At 37.8% G+C, this 13,055-nt stretch overlaps 1 protein-coding gene across 1 annotated transcript; it reads left to right on the top strand.

The window, feature by feature from the left end:
• Positions 1-147: 147 nt before the first annotated feature.
• tmx2b (thioredoxin-related transmembrane protein 2b) lies at positions 148-7,025 on the top strand. Its single transcript, XM_071504726.1, has 8 exons — positions 148-456; positions 1,505-1,565; positions 1,924-2,037; positions 3,316-3,392; positions 3,486-3,592; positions 3,676-3,741; positions 3,822-3,951; positions 5,787-7,025. The coding sequence occupies exons 1-8, from the start codon at positions 268-270 to the stop codon at positions 5,958-5,960; spliced, it is 918 nt and encodes a 305-aa protein (XP_071360827.1). The 5' UTR covers positions 148-267; the 3' UTR covers positions 5,961-7,025.
• Positions 7,026-13,055: the final 6,030 nt, after the last annotated feature.

The following is a 13,055-nucleotide window of genomic DNA, read 5'->3' on the forward strand; positions in this document are numbered from 1 at the left end:
TTTTTTATTTTATTTTATTTTTTTTTTTTACCTGAAACATACTTCAAAACACATAAAAATCATTTATAGTTAGTTCGCTGCATGACAAATAATCATAGAGGGATTTATTTTTTTAACTAAAGACGAAGTTGTACTTCCGTTCACCTTTAAGCACCGGGCCAGTTATCATTGAGCTAGTCATATTAAGCTAACGGCTTCATCACCGGTAGCTCTGTGTTTTCGGGGTTCACTTCCCCTTTTGGTGGTAGCACGATAATTCATTAGAAAATGGCTCTGCTAACGCCTTTGTTCGCTTTCCTGTATCACCTGCCGCAGGTGTACAAGTGGCTGCTGAAGCCCTACTATATAGCTTCTCTCTTTATGTCTGTAGCCTTTCTAGCTGTCCGCAAGACGCCTGGGATCTGTGATCATTTGGCCACACAGCGAGAGGATGGCAACTCCTGCGACTTCGACTGGGTACGTAGAAAATTCTGGAAAGTCACAAATTGCTTTCCAAATGTTATCAGCTCGCTAGTAGCTAGCGGGTTTGTGGATGGATACAGTTGTGGATAATTGGACAGGATGGCAGCAAGGGCCAGGTGACATTAGCCGCTAGCTCCAGGGAGAGAATGACAGGCCAAACTACGGTCAAAAAAATTGGAAATTCACACTGTTGTGCTTATTGGCAGCGATAGAAAAGTTACAAAACGTATTTTATGCCTTGGCAAAATTAATTAAGGTGTTATATTTTGTACGGCATATGTAGAATCTGTTTTTTTATTTTTTGGTTGTTTTTTTTTTATATATAAAATGTTGTATTATACCATTCAACACTGGGTTAGCTACCGAACCTTAGCTAGAGTAGCCAGCTCATGTATTGAATGTTTGTCGACTTTAACTGTGGATCCCTAACGACACTGTTAAAAGTCGTTTAGCTCGACGAGTAATGAACGTATATCCACAAGCAAACTGTCTTAAAATTGTTACTCCTTTTAGTAGAATTTGCTGTGACATTGTCGCCATGAAGAGAGCGTACAGTCGAAAGGAACGCTGGCCTCCTTGGGCAGAAATTGCTGCAGAAGGCTGAGCTTGTTAAACACTGCGTGTTGGTGTATGCACACCTGCAGCTACATCCAAAGTCTCACCCAGCATTCACGCACTGTGTAGTCTAATGAATTATTAAGCAGTCTGTATGCAATCTTTTTTTTTTTTTTTTTTTTTGAAAAGCTGTTTTGAAGATGTACCACATTCATGTAGTAATGTCATGATAAATAAATCAGCAGGTAGAAGTTGTGTGCTGACTTTTTTATTTGTTTCATAAGGATATATCATACGACTATGGAGTAAGAAAATGTCCCATGATAATGCAGTTTCGGAAATTGTAGTTAAGAAGTGTATATACATCTGTTTCAGATGAAATATGTTGAATATTGACAATTTGCATCTTGGATCTAAACATGTTCATTCTTCAAGGATGATATGATATGATGAGAATGGTTAACATGGCCATGTTACGTTTTTTCAGAGAGAGGTGGAGATTCTCATGTTTCTCAGTGCCATTGTCATGATGAAGAACAGACGAGCGAGTGAGTAAATGTTTGTTTTGTTTGTTATATTAGTTCTGGATGAGTTTATCCCCAGCAGCATTATGATGGTATGTCACGTTATAATCTGATAATGGTATATTCCTGATCCATTACCCACATAATAATGATACCATGAAATTAAACCTATTAACCCAACATGATTCTTTAACAGTCAGTTTTTGTCACAGTCATAATAATAAAATGATAGAAGAAACACATTAGATCACTTTCTTTCTGTTTAGGCTTAAAGACACTGAATATCAGTCATCTTATTCAGCATCACTATCTCCTGCTAATCTAAATGTTTTTGGAGTTTGGACAAAAACCTGAAAAGTCTCTCTGTATTGGTTCATGTCAGTAACGGTGGAGCAGCATGTGGGGAACATCATCCTGTTCAGCAAAGTGGCCAATGTCATCCTGTTCTTCAGACTGGACATCAGGATGGGATTGCTCTACCTGACACTCTGCATAGGTCAGACAAGCCATTACTGTTACACACTGAGCTGACACCTCTGTTTTCTGTGGGACAAAGTCACGAAAATCAGGGTCCTGTTTGTCAGATATTATTATTATTATTATTGTTATTATTATATTGTCATCAAATCCAATTAAGACCGTGAATGAAGGTTTCCTTCTGACAAGTTTTTTGTGTCCTTGTAGCTCATTCCTCTTTCCAAAAACTACTATACTTTATTCTGAATCAGTCCCGCACACACCGTCCTGCTGCATCTCACGGGCACACCACATGTGGGCTAATCCACTGCTGAAAATAGTCCTCAACAAATTCACTAAAAGCTACGCTGACTAGCTGTTGATGAAATGAGTCTGTTTAAAAAAATTTAAGTATATATTTTGTTTATTTTTCTAGAGATTTATGTCTTGACTAGGTACCTGTCGGGTTTGGGCTGAGACAAAGACAGGGTAGGGGAGTCAGGGATGAGATGGGGACTACATTGTTGGTCTTGCTCTGCATATGGCACGTGTTGGTAATATTAGTTCATATTAACATGATGTTAATCTTAACTTCTAAACTTATTTTGTTCATTCAGTTTCATCTAACATGAATTGTTGATTGGATTCACTGCTGCTGCACAGGAGTTGACTTCACAGTGTAATATGTAGGATTTGTGGGATGCCATCTGTTGGCCCCTCTTCAACAAGCAAAAGAGTGATAGAGACAACAGCGATGGTTGAGTTAGCTAGCAAATGAATGAAGGGAGGGAGGGGCATTGGAATAAAGCAGTGAATCAGAAATAAAACATTATTTTCAGACTATTTGTCTGTTATGTTCTAAAGTACAATAATAAATAATAATGATAAAATAATATCCAGGCAGAGGGCAGCATCTCTTCAGATAAATACACCCCCATATACTTCCAGTGGGTCAGAAGTAACGATTGAGAGGTATTACTTTTGTTATTATGAGTCTATACAGAAAATCCTGCATGTTATAGCTTACAATCAAATTAAGTTAACTCACAATATGCTAATGATATCTTCATAAAGACTGACGGTGCAAACTCAAATAATTTAAAAATGATATGACGCAAAAAAGCAGCTGATTCCTCACACTGGAGAGTGTGAAATTGGAGCTGCTTTTTTTTTTTTTTTTTTAAATAAATGATTTATTTGTGTTTGTGTATGTTCTGTTTGTTCAGTCATCATATCAGTTAATGGCTGTAGCACAAATTCTGCAAATGTCAAACATAAAGTCCTGGTGCTATCCTGTTCTGTCTTTGTCTGTTGTCAGTGTTTCTGATGACCTGTAAGCCTCCTCTTTACATGGGACCAGAGTACATCAAATACTTCAGTGACAAAACCATAGACGTGAGTAAAAACATGGTTGTACCAGTTTGACCTCTGACCAAGAACAGAGATCTGTACAGTTTGTTTTTAACCATGTGTTTGCTGTGTGTCCAGGATGAGCTGGATAGAGACAGTCGTGTGACATGGATTGTTGAGTTTTTCGCCAACTGGTCTCCAGAGTGCCAGTCCTTCGCCTCTGTCTATGCTGATCTTTCTCTCAAGTAAGACTCCACTAGTTAAAGAATGACGTGCTCTCAGTGACAGTAACAGAGAGACTTCAGGTGCTTCTGTTTTCGTGTTTCAGGTATAACTGTGCCGGCCTCAAGTTTGGAAAAGTGGACATTGGACGCTATGGTGAAGTTTCCAAGAAGTAAGAAAGCTGATCTCCTCAGTGGTTACAGAACGATGGAGGACTGACTAGAAATATGAACATTTAATTCTGTTCTGCAGGTACAAGGTGTCTACATCTCCACTGTCCAAGCAGCTCCCCTCTCTGGTGTTGTTTCAGGGAGGGAAGGAGGTGATGCGACGCCCCCAGGTGGACAAGAAGGGTAGAGCTGTATCGTGGAGCTTCACTGAGGTCAGACTGCAGACCCATGCCTGTGTTATCAGAAAACGCATGGCTCACGTTGTCAGTGATGTGTACTGTGTTTTCAAAAACAGCCAACATCAGTTTACCCTTTGAAAATGGAGACATTCACATTAAGCTAAAGCTTCACCTGTATTACACAAGTGTGGTCATGCTCATGTTAAGTGGTCAACTGAACTAAACAACACTGTTTCAATGCATTTGTAGCAGGAATTATTACTTATGAATTATAAGTGTCGTTTTGCAGCAGCTGAAAAGCGGCTTCTGGAAATGAAAATATAAACTACACACTGTGACTTCCTGGAGATTTCATACCTGCTAATGCTCTCAAACATTAAGTCACAGGTTGATCCATCAGTTTATCATCCCGAAGGTTTCTGGGTTTTAGTGTTGGACTGAAACATGAGTCACATGTAACTGATGTTAAAGAGCTATAACAGCTTTCTGCCAGTTACTGCAAACTGAATGAATGGGGTTGTGTGAGGTTCTTATCTATAGTCAGTGTATTACCTGCAGTAGATTCAGATCAGCTATCAGTTTAGAGAAGCAGCAGGGCTGAGTGACGAGCTGCTGTGGACGGGGTCAGCAGAAAAAAAATTGTTTTAACCACCAAAATGCTGTTGTTGTTTAAACAAAATGCCCACAGGAAAAAAAACTAATATTTTGAAAATCTTCATTACTTTATCTGCTGTCAGACAGCTAGTCCTACTTGTGCGTTGGAATACTGTAGTTTAACGGCTGAAAAAAATTAGTTCTAAAGGAAAGGGCTGTTTGACAAAAAGATAAAGTGGTGAAAATATTTAAAATAAAGTAAACACTTCAACTGATATTAGCTTTTTTCTGTGGGTATTTTCTCTAAAAGTGGGTAAAACAAGTTCTTTGCGGATGACCCAGCAGCTCATCACTCAGCTCCTGCTGCTGATCTGAATCTACTGCAGGTAACACACTGAGTATAGATAAGTACCTCATACAACCCCACGTCAAATAACCTGAACTATCACTTTAAGACAAAATCATTTAAAACTTAATTTCAAATGAACATTTAAAACATTGAAACATTTAAAATGGTATTTAAGTTTGTGGTGGTACATTTCAATGCTTTAGCACATTGTGTATGTTTATGGATAAGTTAAAACAGCTGATTCAGTTGATATTGATATTAGCCTTCTGCAGTCTGAGAGCTGGAGTGAAGGGTTGTTTTTTTTTTGTTTTTTTTTTCTTTACACAGAATGAGGTCTGTGGATTTGTCCTCATCACTTACATTGAAATTGCTTTGGAAAGAGATCTGTTTGCAGTCAGGAACACTTACAGTGACCAGTCACACTTTAAATGTACATATTACATATAAGTGCAGATACTTAATGTATTCTCTAAAGGCTGCAGTTGTCATTAATCAATAGACCTGGTTATCAATTAATGTCTCCATGCCAGAGACTGTCAGAGCCAGAGGCATCATGTGTCAGGTTGTCCAGGATATCTCAGTAACACCGAGAGGGAACTTCTCCAAATTTAATACAAACATTCACTTGGACTCAAAGGATGAACGGATTATAAGTTGATGATCACAAATGTCTAAATTAATTTATGACATTTTATATTCAAAGATCAAAGGTCAACTTCATTGTGCTTCATAATCTTCTGCAAAAACACTTCTGGCTATTATTCAATTCTGCAACAATGGCCACGATGTAACAACCACAAGACGGTGATTCTAATAAACATTGGAACCAAAACACTGCTGATTACAATATAATGTAGTTCATTTTTTCCGGTTCTGTAGTCTGAGGAATATAAACCTATTTAACACATCTGTCCGTATCCACCAGGAGAACATCATCCGAGAGTTCAACCTGAACGAGCTCTACCAGAAATCCAAGAAGCTCAGCAAGACAAAAGAAGACAAGGTCGGCCTGTCCCAGTTCCCTCCGGTCCCCGAGGAGGAGGAGCCAGAGCAGCAAGGGGCCAACGGCCAGAAGGAGGAGTCCAAGAAGGACAAATAAGATGGTTTGTTTGGCTCAGCTTTGATGTCTGGATGGAGCCTGTGAGTCCAGGTCAGCTCCTCCTCCTCCACCTCCTCTTCGCGCTCCTCCTCTAAGTGTTCAGTTTGTTCCCTCATAAATCAGCACAGTCCTGGAGTCAGTGTGGATCACTGACTGAGACGGACATGATTTAGAATTCAAATGGCCTCTTTTAGCACCATTTAACACTAAACCTCCTTTAAACCCAGTATTTCATCACGTGTGCAGCTGCAGTGACCTTGGTCTGGTTTCCCTCTCAGAGAGAACAGGTGTACACTTTAGTGGAGAAGCAAACCGAGATGCAGTGAACCAGCGTCTGAAGAGTTCTGTGAAGTGGTCCAGTGCATCATCAGTGGAAATGTGCTGTGCTGACAGACACAGCATATTTCTGATGGTTAAAGCTGTGAAGTCTGAGAGAGTCTGTTAACTTCTTACTAATTAACACTGAGGGAGTGATGAATGTGATGTTACTTTTATTGATTTTGATTTTTTTTTTACGCAACTAATTTAATTCAGAGTAAAAGTTTTTGTTTAAATCATTTAATGACAAACTGTAACTTCATGTTAGCAAAGTTCTAACTCTGGTTCACATACAGAGGCTGTGTATGATGTAGAATTAACTTGCAGTGATAAATGTCAGGCTTCTTTGTGACACAATATGGGAGCGCTTGTTTAACATCACATCTGCATGAGTCAGGTGGAATTAGTCAAGTTTACTAATAGCTGGGCAGCGTCCCCTCTCCACTTTCATTCAGACGTTCCTGACTAAACATTCCAGTGATTTCATTTCACTTTATTATTATTTTTTTACAGAGTCCTTGTGTTCTTTGTTTGTTGTTACTTTTTAAAATTTAGATTCAGTGTATTTGTGTCTCAGACTGAGAGGAACATGTCCTCAGTTGTCAGTTCACACGTTGTGTTATATCTTTATTCATGCTGTCACAGACATTTTCTTGTTTGGTTTTTATACTGATTGAGTATCTAAAGTCTTGATGATGACATAATTAATCTTATGATAATAATAATTAAAAAGCAAATCAAGTTACACCCTGTGTATCAACGGTGTAGTTACTTATTGTTTATGCCACTAACAAGGTACCTTTATGTTTTTAGCTTGAGCTTCATCATCAACCTGCACTCTGTATTTTTTCTCAACCTGTCTGAGTCAGGCTCTGTGTGGCTCTCCCAAAGTAGACGGCAGTCATGATGATATGTGAATCTGAACAAAGCAGTTTTATGGTATTGTATTTGATTCTATAAGCTTTTTTTTTTAATCTCATACATTGTTTTAACTTTTTTAATCAGAACCAGCGAGTTTATGCTTGTGCCACTATCAGACTCATTCTAAACTTAAGCACAGAACCCTCGGTCGATATCATCCTGAGACAGTTCCAATAAAGTTTACTCAATCAAGAAAATCATGTCCTCAATGAAAGGCAGCTTCACTTTGTGCACATCTTTTTTGAACAGAAAGTAATGCTGTGTCTCCAATCAGGGACAATATCAGATCAGTCAGTACACTCACATGTAGTACACTGTATACAAAATACACTCACATGTAAGTACACTGTGTGCATAATATAGTCACTGGTGTAGTGCATGAATTTGAACCTGAATTTTTTTTATATACAGTGTGATTTGAACGGGGAACCGGAACCGGAAATAACGATAGCAACAGGTGACTGCGATCGTCGCCTGCCTGTCGGCTCCTTCGATCACTTGACGTCGAAATTAATGTTTTACTGTGTTAAGCTACATGGAAATTAAGCCACCAGTGGTGCGGGCGACATGTCCTTCGATTGCCAAATATTCTTGAAATGGAAAGAATCTGTTCACTGATGATGATTGTTTTCCGTCTGTCAGTGAGCCCACCACTTTGGTCCCAACTGAAATGTCACAACAAATCTTCCCGTTGGAGGCGTGGGGAACCAGAGAAGGTTGGACTGCTATGAAATGTACAGGTAAGCGGCAGCTCTGGTCAAAGGTTAACTTTCCCCAGACTTTGGTTCCTGAGCAAATACCTACAAAACCGGCGGCGTTGCCGTTAGTCTCAGCTGCACGTTGAACTAAAATATTTACTTTATATTAGCATGTTGGTACTGTCATTTTGAGCATGTTAGCATGCAGACGTTAGCATTTACGTCATAGCACTGCTGCACCTGAGTTCAGCCATACAGAGCTGCTAGCATGGCTGTAGCCTCTTTCGGTTTTTTTTTTTTAAATCTATTTTCTGTCACAAGGAAAAAGATTTACAGTCTATAACAAAACTGAGTCCACTCCCTTTCGGTATCATTGGATTGTTAATTATTACAAATCCTGTCTGTTTAATACAGTTTTAGCCGAAGAAGACTGGAGCCAATTCTTTTGAAAATCAGAAATGGTTGACTAATTAAACAATAATTAAAGATCCATATTAAAAACCCAACTGCAAAGACCTAAACACAATCTTTATTTTTGATGACAGAGGATACCAGTCTGACACAAATCTGTGGAGATGTTCAGTGAAATCAGCGTCGGACGCTGATGTTGTACTTTGTATTTTCAGTGGAGTCTATCTCATCGAATTATACACATGATCAAATACCCTACACCAACATTTAAATATGATACAGTTCTTGTAAGATAATACAACTTTGAATCATTTTTCTTTGCTACTGGGTAATAAAGAGACAGACTAGACCTGCTGCACATGAAAAGTGTCCTGAGAAAACCTCTGATGCAACGACACATAAATTGAATTAACATTTTAATGATTTTGACCGGGCATTTACTCAGTTTTGTTGTATACTGTAGTGAGCATGGGGTTGTCAACCTGTGCACAGTCTATATACTGCAGGGTGATTTTGGCAGCCGACAGCAGCATGTTAAAATGTGTGTTCACCTGAGCACAGTGTGTGTAAACAACTGTGTCAGATTTCCTCTGTGCTGACAGATGGGGTTATATTATCAGACAGTACCATGTGATCAGCTCTAAATTAAGACTCTGTGTGTGTTTGTGTCTGTGTGTGTGTGTGTGTTTCATATTAGCCAATTAAAGTTATGTCAAACACTTGTCCTGCATATTCATTGGCTGATCACTTGACAAACTCTTTATTCTCTAACCCTGTGACGAGCTGAGGTGACATCCTGTTCAGTGAGATGACATCACATTCCAGTATTGTTTGAGACTCTGACTTTTATTTGGGCATTAATTGAATTTTCGTGCCTCACTTCCTGATATTTCTCTTTCTTGACATCATTCCCCATCAGGATTTTGATCTTTTAAACTGTGGAACAGATACATTACACTTTGATCTGTATTTATCCCTGATTCATTATTTTATTACTGAAGAATTTCATATGTAATTCACACATTGGAACTGATTTGTCAGGTTACTTTTCACTGGACTTGTATGTATATTTGCTCCTGTCAGAAGTCTGGCTTGTTTTGTTATTCATGCATTCAATAAAACAATACACACGTGAAGAGTGTCTGTGCAGCCTTCATTGTGATTCTTCTGAAACCTTCAGTGTGTCCTGTTTCAACATTAAAGACTGACCAGAGAAACACAAACTCCTGCACAGCGAAATGCAGTATACAGTATAAGAAACAGCAACAGTCATGGGCCTCCTCTCTACTCTATGAAGGTTGTATTAAAAGTGTTGAATACAGTTTAATTGGATTACATTGTACAAGGGTAATGCCCTGTAATATGTCAGTGCCAGCTAGAGTCAAAGAGATGAAGCACTGCACTCACAGAAAACGACAGGTGTGTATGGACAGTTGCACAAGTCAATTTCAAGACTGAGGCAAATTTCAATGAAATAAAACTTCATCAAAACATTCTTTATTTCTGGTGCAGTTCCTACACTTCTATTGTGCGTTGTTTATGAAATGCCCTACAACATCACACTCAGTAGAGAGCATGTCTCCACCAAGTCCAAACCATCCTACACATTTGTCAGAGCCTGATAATAATCTGGATCTGCACCACACTGCTACGTCATAGATAATAAATATATCTGATTTTTTTTTTTTTCTTTACATCAAGATCCAAATACTATTTGCTGAGACACGGACGAAAATGTCTAAATGCCAGGATCTGCGCCTTTAACCGAATCAGCACCAAAATTGAATGGGCTCGTCCCTGGTCAATGCTTGAATGGTTCAGTGCTTTTTGTGGTTTTCTGGCCTGTGGCCCTTTGCTGCGTGATATCCTCTTTCTGTCTATCTCTCACTCTCCGTTTTTCCCATCTCTCTCTCAAACTGACTGTAATAGTGGGAAAAACCTGAACAAATAGCTTAAAAAAAAAAGAAAGATACTCTGTCTCTCCTAGCTTTCATTCTGAACAATCATTTTGTAAGTAAATACAGCTGAAATCACAGCTCAGTCTTTGTCTTTAATTTATGGGGTTGGTGATTTTGTCAGACGACATCACAGTTATAAAAAGACCATAGGTGGTCCAGCCACATGCTAGGTTTTGACCTAGTCTTGTTTCTTTAAGGTGTTAATATATTTGCAGGCTGCAGAACATTACTGATATACACTATTATCAGCTTATAAAGTTGAAGTGGCTAACATATTAGTTAGCAGTTATTCATTTGCAGTCCACCAGATGAATTTCCGTCCAGTGTTCCCTCTCTTTTAGCTCTGTGTTTGGTCTCTGGCTCTTCAGCTGCTCCATTATGTTCACCAGCTGAAGGCATTAAACCAAAGTAGAGTATGCTGGGGGAACTGCAGTCTGATGATAGTTCTCTGAGGTACTACAAGTGAGTCTATCTATTTATATCTATTAATTTGACTTCTAAGCCCCTAGAATTTGAACATTTCTCTTGCTTTGGTGCCCTCCAGTGGTCATGTGATCTACATACGTAGGGTGGATGAGCTCAAAGTGACATCAGCTGCAGATGCAAATCTGCCTAAATTTAAAAGTTCTTGTGAAGGCGAAAACGCTTAAACTTCTGTCAGTACTGACAGGTTATACCTGGTTAGTTCAGTTAGTCTGCACAATTTAGTTTGTTATTCAGTAACTATAAGCACATAAATATAATTTATTATTATCTACCAGCATCATAAACCAAAATAACCAGTGAAACCACGGTGACTCCCTACTTTTGAGGAAGTCTGGATGTATTGTCTAGACCTATTGTCTGTTCCAATTCTAAACAAGCACATTTTCAGAAACTATAAGATGTTACTTTTCAAATGACGTCTCATGAATGCATTTTGGCCTAACAGTTTAACCTGATAATTCTGTTCAGTTAAATTTGGTGTCCTGAAGTCCTCTTACAGTAAAAAAAAGTGACGTTTCCCCTCTTCATTTAAAGTTTATTATCAATCCCCCAGCCCCTCATCACATACATACATCCGCAAATACACTCATACACAAATTAAGCTGTACAGTACACATATTTGTCTTTTCCTTAAAGATTGGTTTTTCAGACCTGTCTTTATAAAACATACAGGCAAAGATGCCTGCCAAAGCTGTGCTTGATAACATACGCCTACCGCCCACTGTCTTCATCTGTGTCCTCAAACTGGGCTCAAATTACACCTAAATGAAAAACAAAGCTGGAATGGAATAAAGGTTTCCTTAAAAATGGCATTTACAACAGACACAGGATTCTCTCTGGTAGTATGAGATGTGTGCTTCATTTATTTCACCATAACTTGTCATATTCTTTCCAGTACTGAGGTCCTCCAGACTGGATTAAGGCAAAACTCCAGAGAGGACAGACTCAAGTTGAAAGTCATACTTATGCCCATCATGTCTGCCATTACAAAGTAAAAGTAAGTTACAAAATAAGTTACTTGGCAGCAACTGCTAGACATGTTGCACCAGTTAACTAGTTCCAGGGCAACATTTTAGTTTTTTGTGAGGCTCTAGAATAAACTAAATGTAGGTGAGATCCAAGTTTAACAGGTGCAACAAAACGCTGTTAGATACATTTCTATAATTCCAACCAGCTGGAAGTGGGTGACTGAAAGTTAAATCTTTTGCAAACAATGGATAATGTTTAGCATGTAAAAGGAAGACTTAATGCACTGTCCACTACATCATCAAAACTTTATTTTTGTTACCATTTAACAAATTTTCCTAGACTTTGAGCCTCATCTATAAATGTTAAAAGTTGATCTTTAGCTTATTACCAATGGCACATTTATGTTTGATTAAATAAATACCATAAACAAAGTTTGTCTGATCGTCTTTTAATTGTGTCTCGAGCACCTTCACTCACAAATAAAGTTCAGTTTTAAGAGGTTTAGAGACCAGCAGAAAAATTCACACATCTAGTCTACAGTTTAAGTGGTGCAACAGTATTAGGGCCACTGTGAGGGAGAAAAATACATTTTCAGAATAAAGGTAAAATGTTGTTGTGAAATGCTAAAAAAAATGCTAAAACATTGGCATGTAATTGTTCAAAAAACAACATATTTTATGGTTCAGATGGAACCTTTTTCGTCTAATACTGACTTTATTTTATATAATTAAGTGTTGAAATAACACAATCCTTGTTTAGACATTGTTGTAAAATGACTATGAAATTACAACTTTATCCAGTAATGACTTGCTTGTAAATTTATATTTTCTAAAATAAATTACAACTTGTGTAATTACTTGCCTGTAAAATTACAACTTCATCTCCAAATTACTTTCTTGTGTAAAATTACAGCTATTCTCAAATTTACTTCATCTCTTGGATTTACCTTTTCTAAAATAAATTACAATTTCTGTAATTACTTGCTTGTAAAATTACATTTCTCATAAATTTACTTCATCTCATGACTCTTATAAAATGAGGACTTTTTCTCATAAAATACAACTCAATCTAGTAATGACTTCCCTTTTCTAAAAGAAAAAAAAATTACCTGCTTATAAATTACAATTTTTCCCATAAATATACTTATGTTTTTTTTCTGACTAAATTTCATAATACTTTCTGGTAAAATTTTTATGTTTTTCTATGTATTACAACTTAATTCTTGAAGCTTTGTTTGTTTAAACAGTGGCCCTAATACTTTGTCATGGAATAGAGATTATATTCATACCAAAGACACAATTTGACTGTAAGACCATCTTATAAATGAGGCATCT

Source organism: Trachinotus anak, unplaced genomic scaffold (assembly GCF_046630095.1).
Source record: "Trachinotus anak isolate AG129_WGS33_773 ecotype Australia unplaced genomic scaffold, CSIRO_AGI_Tana_v1 ptg000019l, whole genome shotgun sequence".
Classification (NCBI taxonomy): Eukaryota; Metazoa; Chordata; class Actinopteri; order Carangiformes; family Carangidae; genus Trachinotus; species Trachinotus anak.